At 45.1% G+C, this 12,158-nt stretch overlaps 1 protein-coding gene across 1 annotated transcript; it reads left to right on the top strand.

The window, feature by feature from the left end:
• Nucleotides 1–2,393: 2,393 nt before the first annotated feature.
• Nucleotides 2,394–5,739, top strand: tmem170a (transmembrane protein 170A). The gene is made up of 3 exons (XM_004086206.4): nt 2,394–2,612; nt 3,317–3,487; nt 4,483–5,739. Exons 1-3 carry the CDS (start codon nt 2,498–2,500, stop codon nt 4,611–4,613), a joined length of 417 nt encoding a protein of 138 aa, XP_004086254.1. The 5' UTR covers nt 2,394–2,497; the 3' UTR covers nt 4,614–5,739.
• The last annotated feature ends 6,419 nt before the right edge of the window (nt 5,740–12,158 follow it).

Below are 12,158 nucleotides of genomic sequence, written 5' to 3'. Positions count from 1 at the left end.
GATTTCATTTTCATGTAGATGCAATCCTGCAGGAATTAAAAGAACATGGCAGCAGCTAAAAATGAAGTATAAAAACATAATTCAATCAGGTCAAATTTGAGCATGTCATGGATGTAGGCTTTGTTGACAATATTTGAAATATGAAACATCTACATAGCAATACATAGCTATTGTTGTTTTCATTGTTTATATGTAATTGACTGCAACGAAAAACGGTAACGCTCAAACAAAAACGTATGGGGAAATGACAAAAAATCCAGTCTAGGTCTCAAAATCCTCGTACGAGGTAAATATAATTCTCTACGAATTAATGCAGCCTCCTCGTCTATTGGGTCCTCCAAAAAAGGACAAGCCATTCTTGTCACTTAGACCGTCTCTGTGTGACGGACATGTGGGCAATGAAGGTTAAAGCGAAAAATACCACTTCGTCTTTAAAAAGGGGAGGGGACCGGCAGAAACCTTGAGTTTAGGGAATAAAACCTGCTCCCGACCAGGTTAGGTTCACAGCATAAGTAACCATGGACACTGACTCCGAGTATAAGTTACCTCTCTTTCAGAAACTGGTTTGACTTACTCTGCTTTCTCTGGTTTGACAAACCTCCCATTCTGAAACGGAAATCCCAGGGTTTCCCTGATTTCAGGGTTAACGCACTCAGAGTCTACACTTAACCTCCTTTCTGAAACAGGCCCCTGCTCTATTTCTGCTGGGCTTTGAGGTTCAGATGGATCAGGTGAATGAAAACACAGCTTCTACTGTCTGGTGGAAAGCCACTGGGACATCTCTTACCCCAGACTTCTCTAACCCCAGACCTCTCTGACCCCAGACTTCTCTAACCCCAGAGTTCTCTAACCCCAGACCTCTCCTACCCCAGCCACTTCCTCCAATTGCACTGGGGACCCCCAAGGCGTTCTCAAGCCAGCCGAGAGACATAATCTCTCCGTCCTGTTCTGGGGCTTCCTTCAGGCCTTCGCCTAATGGGATATGAGGCATCTGGACTAGATGCCCGAAGCCACCTCAACGTGTCCCTGTAGATGTGGAGGAGCACATCTATTCCGAGCTCTCCATGGGTGACCGAGCTTCTCCCCCCATCTCTAAGGGAGCTCCCAGCCCCCCAACGGAGGAAGCTCATTTCAGCCGCTTGTATTCGGGACCTGGTTCTTTGGGTCATGACCCATAGCTCATGACCATATGTGAGGATTGGAACCTATGGCTCAGCTCTCTCTTCACCACAATGGACCAGTACAATGACCACATAACGGTGGACGCTGCTCCAATCCACCTGTCAATCTCACGCTCCGGTCTTCCCTCACTCGTGAACAAGACCCCCAGGTATTTAAACTCCTCCACCTGGGGCAGGAGCCCTCCACCCACCCATAGAGGACAAACTACCAAGGACCATGGTGTCCTTGATGAATTCCTCTGTTAAATCACTTTAAGGTATTGCTATTCCCATATAAGGTTTTAATTGCTGAGTTAAAGAAAGGTCTGAGGCTGGGCACTATTCTCGGGTGGGGCCCGGCGTTGAGCCCCCTCGGCGCAGCGGGGGGGCTGCTCTCCTGGTTGAGCCGGGGGTGCACTCTCTGTCCCCCCATGCCTCCCTGCTCTCTGGCTCTGGGGGCCTCACGGCGGTCCTGCTTTCCCTGGCCTGGGTGGCGGATGTGGTCGCCCGGGGGGGCGGTTGTTCTCTGCCTGCTGCCGTGTGGCGTTGGGGGGGGTTCTGGCTGCTGCGGCTGTTGCGGCGGGGGTCTTGGTGTGGGGATGGCTGGGCACTGTCCTTCCTTCTTTTTACATTCCACCATCCATTTTAGAAGAACATAAACACTCAATTGAGCACAGGTGTTAGCTCACCTTTGCACTAATAGTTTGTGTAATTGAATGAAACATTTCACACTAGTTGGTTTGAAGGCATAAGTATGCATGTGTGAACACTATCTGTTTTGTGTGCATGTTGACATGTGGACATTTTTGCAGTGTGTGTGTGGACAGGCCCCGCCCCTTACAGATTTGTATTACATCTGAACCTTACCGTAATGATAACCATACAGAAACTTGTTGCTTTATGCTGCTTCATGGTTTTACACCCCCCCCCCCCATGATCACCGTCCTACCCCCCCTCTCTAATATCCCTTTTTTTCCTCCCTCCTTTCCTTTTCCATCCGATCCAACACAAAAGATTTTCAAATATGATTAAAATAAATAAAGTTTGGCCTCGATTCAAAAAGGGGTTTATTCAGATATACCTCTGGTTTGTCAGAATATTCATGAAGCCAGACTGAGTTTATTAAATTGTGGAATCTAATACTGATTTTAACATTTTAGCAATGATTGTGCAGTCGTTACTGAGTGGACGCCATTTATCTGTCAGTTCGTAAAGAAAATGCTTTTATTTTGAACGGCTTCCTGTTCCGGCAGAAACCGGAAAAGGCAGGGCGCCATCGTTGAGGCAGGGTGCCTGTCATGTTAGCTGTCGGTGAAGTTTTTCTCCCGCACTGAGACATGGCGGAGAGGTACAGCGACATCGGCTTCGTCCAGCAAATACTGGGCCTGAACCTGGTACCGAGGAAGAACGGCACGCCGCTGGGGAACGACACGTCTCTGCGGGACTTCTCAGGTAAGCTAATGCGCGCGAGCGCCTCACGCGGATCAACGGTTGGCGGATTTACGACGAGGCCCGCACATTTCTACTCCAAGCTGCGGGTTTTAACATTCCTAATGTTCCAAAAAGAAGCGAACGTCAGGGTTTCTTGCGCTTTTTCCTGGTTAGTGGCGGATGTGACGTTGTATTGTTGGTCGTTCTCGCTAAGGAGCGTCACTTCCGGGACGCTCGTCAGTTCAGTAACATCGGGTTTCTTCCGCGGGGTAGACCGGGTTTTTGTTGTTGTCGGTACTTTGGATAAAGGATGTTGGAGACGCTCACATTAAAGTAACAACATTGTGTTTCGTTTCACTCAGCTTGGACTGTAAATTCTTCCCCGCGTGTTTTTGTTTTCACGGCTAAGGCTGACACGCGCCGAGGCTCAGAAGTGTTCATATCAGCAGGAGAAGCACGCATTTTCTCCCTGAGGCATGACATCTCTGGTCACCATGGTGATTGGGGTGATCCGCAGAACTTCTGAGATCTTTGTAAAGATATTTAAGGTTTTGTTGATGTTTCTGTTTGAATGAACCGGCATAAATCATTCTACTGATTTAAAAAGCCAATGGAGGGAGACTCCCCACCAGGAAACGCTGGTGGGAGGCAGCAGGGGGCTCTGATGTCAGTCCTCTCGCATATTATTACGCTGTGAGCTTACATGCGTGTGTGTTTGTGTGCAGAGATGTGGTACGGCGTGTTTCTGTGGGCAGCGGTCTCCTCCCTGATCTTCCACCTGCCTGCGGCCCTCCTCTGCCTCGCCACCCTCCGCCAGCACAAGCTGGCCCGCTTCCTGCCCATCGCCATTATCCTGATGGGCGTGCTGGGTCCGGTCTGCGGAGGAGTCCTCACCAGTAAGGAGCCTTTATTGTGACTTGTCTGTTCCTGATCCTAAACACAGCGAGTGTTTTTGTACCTGCATCATTGAAAGCGACCATGTGACCCAAAGTTTACATCATCAGTGTCTTTACCAAAACTCCTCCAAAGTTGCAGGTAAAAAAAATCGCCATTGGCTGCACTTGGTTTGTCTTTTAGATGTTGTAACAAAAGATGGACCAACTGCAGTTGACTGTCTTTCACTGCTACCTGAAACATCCGATGCGGGCGCCATTCTAAAAAGCAAAACACTTCCTGGTTGGACATTGACGGCTTACGTGTGGCGTCATGTATGCACGCTTTGACCTGGTCTGTGAGTGCAGACAGGGATGCTGTTGGTGCTAGAGAACGTCTCAAACGGACAAACGGGGGAGCTTTGGTTAAAACCACGCCCCCCTGCATGGGTCAGCTGATCAGCTTGGATGCATACGTCTCTGATGGCCAAAGTCTTCCTGCAGGTGAAGGTTGATAGAGTTCACGGTCTTCTCTGGATCCAGAAAACCTAAAACATTAGCAAAGATCCGCCGTGGTGTTTCTCAAACCTTCAGATGACGTCAAATGGTAAATGGTAATGGCGTATACTTGTATAGCACCTTTCTTCCTACAATGACAAAGCGCTTTACAGTCACACACACATTCACACACTGGTGGTGGCTCCGCTGCCAAACACAGGCGCCCGCCTACCACCAGAGGCAAGGTGGGGTTCAGTGTCTGGCCCAAGGACACTTTGACTCATGGGCGTGCAAAGCGGGAATCGAACCTGCAATCTTACGATCATGGGTCGACCGCCCTACCGCTGCATCACGGCCGCCCGTCAGAGCTTCACAGTTGGTTGGTTCATACTGATCGCTGTAGATTGATGCTATCTTTTGTTTAAATCTTTTCACTTTGATCAAACATTTGTGGTTTTTTGTCTGTTTTATCGAACTGTGTGACCTGTCAGGGCGCCATAACGTGTGTACTGTGACCGCAGGTGCCGCCATTGCTGGAGTCTACAAAGCAGCAGGGAAGACCATGATGTCCCTGGAGGCTCTGGTGTTCGGCGTGGGACAGTCGTTCTGCGTCCTCGTCATCTCCTTCCTCAGAATACTGGCCACCCTTTAGCAGGGCCACGGTTGACTTTGAGCTGGGTCAGAACCCCCGCTGAGCTCTGAACAGGGCAGAACCTGGGACCTCACTTGGGATGCGGTTTCAGGTTCTGCAGGAGCGTTGGGGACATGTCGGCTCCGTATCCAGCAAAACGGAGCTCGAAATGCTGCGGCGGCATCAGACTGAACTCGAGAAGAGCCCCCAACTAACGCTTTCAGGGGGGGCAGCTGCACGTGCTGATGGGGAGCTGTTGCCATGGTGACCGCTCAGCAGCAGCAGCAGGACGCTGTACGCTCTCAGGGTGTTTCCACGCAGAGATGCTGATGCACTTTCACACAGGAAGTTTTATGCAAAAAAACGTTGCTCCATCGTTTGAGGCCTTAATTTCTACTTTCAACCTTCAAGAGGTTTTATCGATGGGGTGGGGGGGGTCAGGTGACCAAAGAACTCTGGGGGCAGATGAGTTTAAAGCTCTGTTTCTCTGGACATGAACTGATGGGTAAAAATCCAGTGTTCTTTGTAACTTTTCGATGGAATCTGAATTTGTACTTTATTTTTCTGCAGAATTTATTTTTGTTTCAGCCGTTTCTATGAGCTCACTCCTTCCTCCCACGTCCAGCTTTAGTTCTGCTCAAACGTGCAGCAGATGCATTTATGTTGGCATTCACTGTTGTGTTTGAAACCTTTTCTCCAGTGAAGCTCCAATAAAGCAAAAGCAAACGTGACTAGATCTCCACGATCTTCCTCCACTCTCCTGCAGGTCCTGTGATGCCCCGCCCACAGCAAGAGTCCAAAATTGGGCATTTTATGCCTTCATATGAAAGGAATCTGTTTTAAGCCCCTCTTTTCTTGTGTGTGGATCTCCATCCTGACTAAACTGTCCGAACCAAATCCAACTTTGCTTCATCGCTAGTCTCCTCATCTTCCTCACTCTGGTGCTTTTTAACCTCTGTTCTCCTGAAAGCGACTGGAGGTGATGACAAACACTGAGGCTGCTGTCTGTGGAGAAAAATAAAGACTCAAAACTCAGAGGGAATGTACGACAAGAACTCATTTAAACAGTTAGCCTCAGGTGCAAAGGGCTTTAAATCTGATTTGTCGTTCATCTCTGCTGTAAAAATAAACGGATCCAACAGAAGAAGCTCTTCAGTACAGATTACTGAATTTCCCAAGCTGGGATCAATAAAGTATCTTTATCTTATCTTATCTCTCAGGCTGCTCCTCTGCTGGATGAGACCTCCGGGTCAAAGGTCAGCTTTTGTGGTTTTTCTGTTAACTACATTTTCCCTTGGTTCAGATCTTCAATATTAAATCCAGAGAGTAACTGACAGACTTCAGGTTTTGTTCACACGTTTCCCAAATATGAACAAAAGAAAATGTAGAGACACTGCCCTGCAGAAGTCCCCCCTACCCCCACCCCCGGATGTTTGTCTCTTTTGATGCTTTCATAAATCACTCATGGTCAAGAAAATGTGTCTTTCCACAGAATTCTACAAAGTAACTTCAATGAAACGAAAATATGAAATGGAATAGAACTGTTTGCATAATTACCCCCCCCCCTCCAAGTCAGTATTTAGTAGATGCAGCTTTGGCTGCAATCACAGCCCTGAGTCTGAGTGGAGACGTCTCCATCAGTCTTGGACATCTGCACACTGGAATTTTGCTCCATTGGTCTTTGCAGAACTGCTCAGGTTCTGTCAGGTTGCGTTTGGACCGGGCATGGACAGCCTTCTCAAGTGCAGCCACAGATTCTTTATGGGTTTTGGGTCTGGCCTTTGACTCGGCCCTCCAGAACATTGGTCTGGTTCTTTTTCCACCATTCCTGTGTAGCTTTTGCCGTCTGCTTTGGATCTTTGTCTTGCTGGAACAGAAATCTCCTCCTGAGCTGTAGTTCTAAATAAAGAGACCCAAAAAGATTGTCCTCCAAGATCTCAGGTTATTTTGCAGAATTCATTCTGCCCTCTATCTTTACAAGCCTTGCAGGGCCTGCTGCTGAGAAACATCCCCACAGCATGATGCTGCCACCACCATGCTTCACAGTGGGGATGCTGTATTTTTGATGATGTGCAGTGTTTGCTTTCCGTCTTGTCTGATGGCCAAAAAGCTCAATGTTGGTCTCATCTAACCAAAGGATCTTCTTCCGGTTGGTCATGGAGTCTTCCACATGCCTTTTGGGGAACTCTAGTTGAGCTTTAATCTGCATTTTCTTCATCAGTGGCTTTCTCATTACCCCTCCCCCATAAATCTTTGAGCAGTGAAGTTTCTATATTAACCGTCTCTCCCGTCTCAGCAGCTGTAGCTTGTAACTCCTTCAAAGTAGCCGTAGTCTTGGTGGCGTCTCTCACAGGTCTCCTACTAGCACGGTCACTCGGTTCATGAGGGTCTGATCTATGCAGATTCACACATGTGCCATATTCTTCTGAACTGATGAGGATGTTCAATGCCTTGGAAATGTTTTTGTATCCGTCCCCTGACTTGTACCTTTCAGCAACCCCTTTCTCTGGTTGCTTGGAGTGTTTCTCTGTTTTCATGGTAGTCAGGAATCCCCCCCCCCCCCCACCAGACTCTGGACCCTCACAGCCTGGTGTTTTATAACTGTCACTCTGGACACACCCACTCCACTCTGGTGATCTTCATTTCACTAATTATGAAACTATCAGCACTAATTGGATGGACTTCTATTGAATCAGACCATTCAATTTAAAGGGGGGGGGGGGTAATTATGCAAACAGTTCTATTCCATTTCATATTTTTGTTTCATTGACGTTACTTTGTAGAATTCTGTGGAAAGACCCATCTTCTTGACCGTGAGTGATTTATGAAAGCAACAAAAGAGACAAAAATGCGGGGGGTTACTGGTACTTCTGCAGGGCAGTGTAGATGGAATCACAAATACATTTGGGTAACAATAACTGGATTCATCAGTCATTGATTCTGCAAATCGTCCAACTTAAGTCTGAGTTTGGTCTGTGATGTTTATCATAGAAACACTTCAAATGTTAAAGACAAAAAGGTAAGAGGGACTCCAGCAATCACTTTAAATGATGTATAATAACAAACAATCACGACCTCTGTCCCACACAGAGCTGATGCTATAGGATGTCTCTTCTCTCTTCACCTGTATTGTCACCTGGCTGACAGGTGTGCAAACCTCCTGAAGATCTACAGGAAACATTTGACCTCTGACATTGAAAGAAGGGTTACATTACAAAGTACTGAGGTGAACTTTAGTTATGATTTTTTGTTATTAATGTTACCTGTGGTTTCTAAAGAGCCTATATCATGTAAAATCATTTTTTAGCTTTTAAGTGTTTTTTCCACTATAATCAACCTCAAGGCTGTATTTGGATCTGTTCATGTATTTCTGAGTCGTCCTCTAAAAAGCTGCTCTCTGATCACCAGACCCTCCCAATCCACAAAAACGAGTGGCTTCTCACATTATGACATAGACCAGTGAAGAACTGCCCCTTCCAGGAAGAGTCTGCTGCCAGCCCCGCCCCCAGGCTAACAGACACATCCACACTCTCCACAGACCTAGCGGTTTTCGGCTAAATGCTTATATTTTATATGCACAATCTGCACATCCATGGCTGTGAATCAGGGGCAGAAAAAGCTTTTAGCACCAATGTAGCTGCTGCAATCAGCGAACCACCAGCTTCCTGCTCCGCCCCTTTCTGATCATCCACTGTCAGACAAATACATCCATGAACATCTTTGTTTTCCTGGTCTGAGCCGGAATCTGGATCTGGGGGGTATTCCAGGAAGCATGTTTAAACTACCCTGACTTTAAGCCTGAACTCTGGCTGAAATTCGCCTGAACTTGCTTACTCTGGGTATGTCGGTTCCAAAAGACCGGGTATGAGTTGGCGTCATTACGCTCCACTTGGTAACCCTGGGTTAATGCACGTGCACGGAAGGTACATAAAGACATTCTCAATAGATCGCAGATTTCCGGAGTCACCATGGAAACGCGTGGAGAACCAAAGAGAATGCTATCCTTCAGTGACATGGAGTCTGAGATTTTAATGACGGCGTATGAAGATTATACGTCCATCAAAAAAGTAATATGGCTGCATCATCAGCAAAAGAAAGAGTTTCTCTTATGTCTAAGTTTGAGCCTGCAAATATTCTCATTTTTATAACAATAAAAAAATAGAAATTATATTCGTGGAAGGTTCTCATTACAGCACCTGACAGTAGGGTTGCTATATAATCTCATCATCCTCTCCCTCCCTCTCACTCATGGTGCAGAAATAAATAAACAGGACAAATAACTCGGCAAAACACAGTAAAACAGCTAAACAACTAAACACATTTGGTCAAAAACCCACACTTAAACCCAACTCCATCCAGACAGGCAAAGGGAATGGTACCCCACAATTCCCTTAATAATAACAGCAGCGCCAAAGTTACACCTATACTTAATTGAATTAATTTGCCATAGCAACTCATGCTCTGAACATAACCTGGTCTGGAGCAGGTTTAGTTGAAGGTTAGTCTGTTTTCAGAGAGGTGAAGCAGCATGGCGTGTCCATTTGAAGATGATGAAGTGGATGAAGAAGCTCAGATAATACTTTTTCCACCGTGAGAAAGGGTGATAAGACCACATTTGGATGTTGGAAAAATAAAATATTTAAATTGATGTAACTTAATTATTTGCTTCAGTTAAGATAAATCATTTTTTTAGTTAAGTCAGTTTAAAAATAACACATAGTTATCAGACAGTTATTTTACTTTCATTCAAATTAATTCAATTAAGTAGGTGTAACTTTGGTGCTGCTATTAGATCGGCACCGCAAGGGATTGTAGGATACCATTCCCTTTTCCTGTCTGGACGGATTTGGGTTAAAGTGTCGGTTTTTGACCAAATGTGTTTAGTTGTAGCTGTTTTACTGTGTTTTGCCCTACTTTGTTTAATTCTTTCTGCACCATGAGTGAGAGGGAGGGAGAGGAGGATGAGTTTATATCGCACCCCTACTGTCAAGTGCTGAAATGAGAACCTTCCGTGAATATTTTTTTTTCGTTTTATTGTTATAAAAATAAGTATATCTGCAGGCTCAAACTTAGACATATGAGAGTTCAAGAATTACAATAAATTAAGATGAAAAAAAGATTAATTGAATTGGAGCAATGCAACATTTAGTTAGATAAATATGTAAATTTGTGTTGTATAAACACTAATTTAGTTTTCTAGACGTAAGAAATTTGGTTGAATAAATTTAACTCAATTACTTGTTTCCAGTTGAATTAATTCATTTAAGTTGGATAATTTATATATATGCGTCACAATGAAAATGAAAATAAGATCAGAAACTCATGTGTTTACTTTGTCCGTTTTGTTTCTCCAATCAGAAACTCTTTCTTTTGATGATGCAGCCGTGTTACTTTTTTGATGGATGTATAATCTTCATACGCTGCATTAAAATCTCCGACTCCGTCTCACTGAAGTATACCGTCTCTCTTTTTTTTTCACCACATGTTTCCATGGGGACTCCAGAAATCTGCGATCTATTGAGAATGTCTTTATTTACTTGCTGTGCACGTGCATTAACCCAGGGTTACCAAGTCGAGCGTAATTACGCTACTCTTAGCCGGTGTTTTGGAACCGACATACCCCGAGTAAACAAGTTCAGGCGGATTTCAGCCAGAGTTCAGGCTTAAAGTCAGGGTACTTTAAACATGCTTCCTGGAATACCCCCCTGCTTTCTGGAATACCCCCCAGAACTGGACAGATCATATCCACTGCAACACAAACACATTATACAATGAAGCGGGGGGGACCAATCTTATGAGGCCCCCAGGGGCCGTGTGCCTTGAGGTGCCTTCATTGGCCCGGCGGCCTTCTCTCCACGCAGGGAGAGGGATCCCTGATTTCTTAGACCAGGAGCCGGGGATCACATCACATCTGAGCCTGGGGGTGTCCATGCCCCTGTGGTGCCAGTCCTGGTCGTCACCCTGGAGCATGGGCCCATGCGAACTCCTGCTGTGTTTACCGGGTCATGGGGGACCCCTACTTCTCCTGGAAGTCCCTCTTGAGTAGGGGGGATTGGCCCCTGCCTTAATCTCTGCTGGACTTCCCGTGGGTCGGGCGGGTGGTTGCCTGGAGTGGTGGGGCGGGTCTCCCTTGAGGGGGCTCTGATTTGTGGTTGGGGTGCTCTGAACTCCCCGGTGGTGGTGGTGGGCTGCTTGCTCGCAATTTTTTTTGCACCGCTAATGTTAGCCTGGGCTTGTGAGGGGCGGTAAGCTAGAAGGAGAGAGTGTAAACAAAGGGATGATGGGATTCTTCATTAATGTTATCCAGTGAAACATTTCTTTACCAAGTTTAAAACAGATCTGGACATAAACTGTTCATTTTGTCATTTCTCACCAGAAACTGAGCCTCATCTTTTTGAGTTTTGCTCCTTCACTCAAGTATTTTGGAAAGATTTGATGCATTTTATAAGAACTCATCTATGTGAAGATGATAAGATTATTTTATGCGCATATTATTCTTGGATATTTTACACAAGGGAGATTTAATGCAGAGAAAATACATGTATTTTATTTACTTATAAGTATGGCTAAATTCTTTATACACAAGTGTAAATATGCCAACAAAAAAACCCATATTTATGTTTTCCAGAAAGAAATGTTGCTGTATGTAAACAGTATAAAATCCTCCCAACAAAAAAGCTGTCAGAACAGATGAAACATGGTCTCTTTAGAAACTGCCTTTATTATTTTTGCTTAATCCTTTTTACATTGTCATTATTATGGTTCTTTGAATTTTGGTTATTTTCCTGGCGAACGTGAAAATTGTATTTTGCAGACAGTGTGGAGTTTTGTGTTTGGCATCTTGTATGTGCAACATTTGTTAAAGTTTTTTTTTTTAAGTGATGATGGGAAATGACTTCGGGCTTACTCTGTGCCAACTGTCCCGCCCACAACTCAGAGGTGAATTTCTGATGAACTCCTGGTGCTCTGCAGAGAAAACATCCTAATCGTAATGAAAAGACCCCTGGAAATACTGACAATAGATCAATGATCAGAGTGGGAAATTGAAAACATTTGCTTCAGAGGGTCCTAATTTGTTGCACAAAAAAGTGTAACCCTTGTTCCTAGGCACTTTACCATTGGGAGTTGGGTCATCTAGACCCACTAGACAGTGCTCTGAACCTTTTTTCTTCAATGATTTGTGATCTTCACTGGTGTCCATGGATTACATGAAATCTTTCCACCTTTATCCACCTTTGTCATGTTAGGGAGAACACGTCAATGGAAGGGAGGGGTCATCTGGACCCCATAGGATATCACAAGGGTTAACCGTTAATGAATATCAGAACATGATGCATTACTAAAGTAAAATTGATCAATAAACTGACATTAGAACACCTGGAACTGACTCAAATTCACTGTAACATGTACTCTGCTACCTTTTTTCTCCTGCTTCCCATCATCTCTGTGATGAAACTGTACACATCCATATTTCATGACCTTCTGTTTATGACTATTGCTGTGGTAACAGGATGATCCAACAGGAAACTTTCCATGTGTGATGGACAAACTGTTCAAGCATTCACG

Source organism: Oryzias latipes, chromosome 6, assembly GCF_002234675.1.
Source record: "Oryzias latipes chromosome 6, ASM223467v1".
In the NCBI taxonomy this organism is placed as follows: domain Eukaryota; kingdom Metazoa; phylum Chordata; class Actinopteri; order Beloniformes; family Adrianichthyidae; genus Oryzias; species Oryzias latipes.
The sequence above is the reverse complement of the archived record's forward strand: the minus strand, read 5'-3'. Positions and strand labels throughout refer to the sequence as shown.

Coding starts and splice junctions, on each gene's coding strand:
- tmem170a (XM_004086206.4), top strand. CDS start 2,498: ATGGCGGAGAGGTACAGCGACATCGGCTTCGTCCAGCAAATACTGGGC. Junction 2,613..3,316: donor GTCTCTGCGGGACTTCTCAG/GTAAGCTAATGC, acceptor GTTTGTGTGCAG/AGATGTGGTACGGCGTGTTT. Junction 3,488..4,482: donor CTGCGGAGGAGTCCTCACCA/GTAAGGAGCCTT, acceptor CTGTGACCGCAG/GTGCCGCCATTGCTGGAGTC.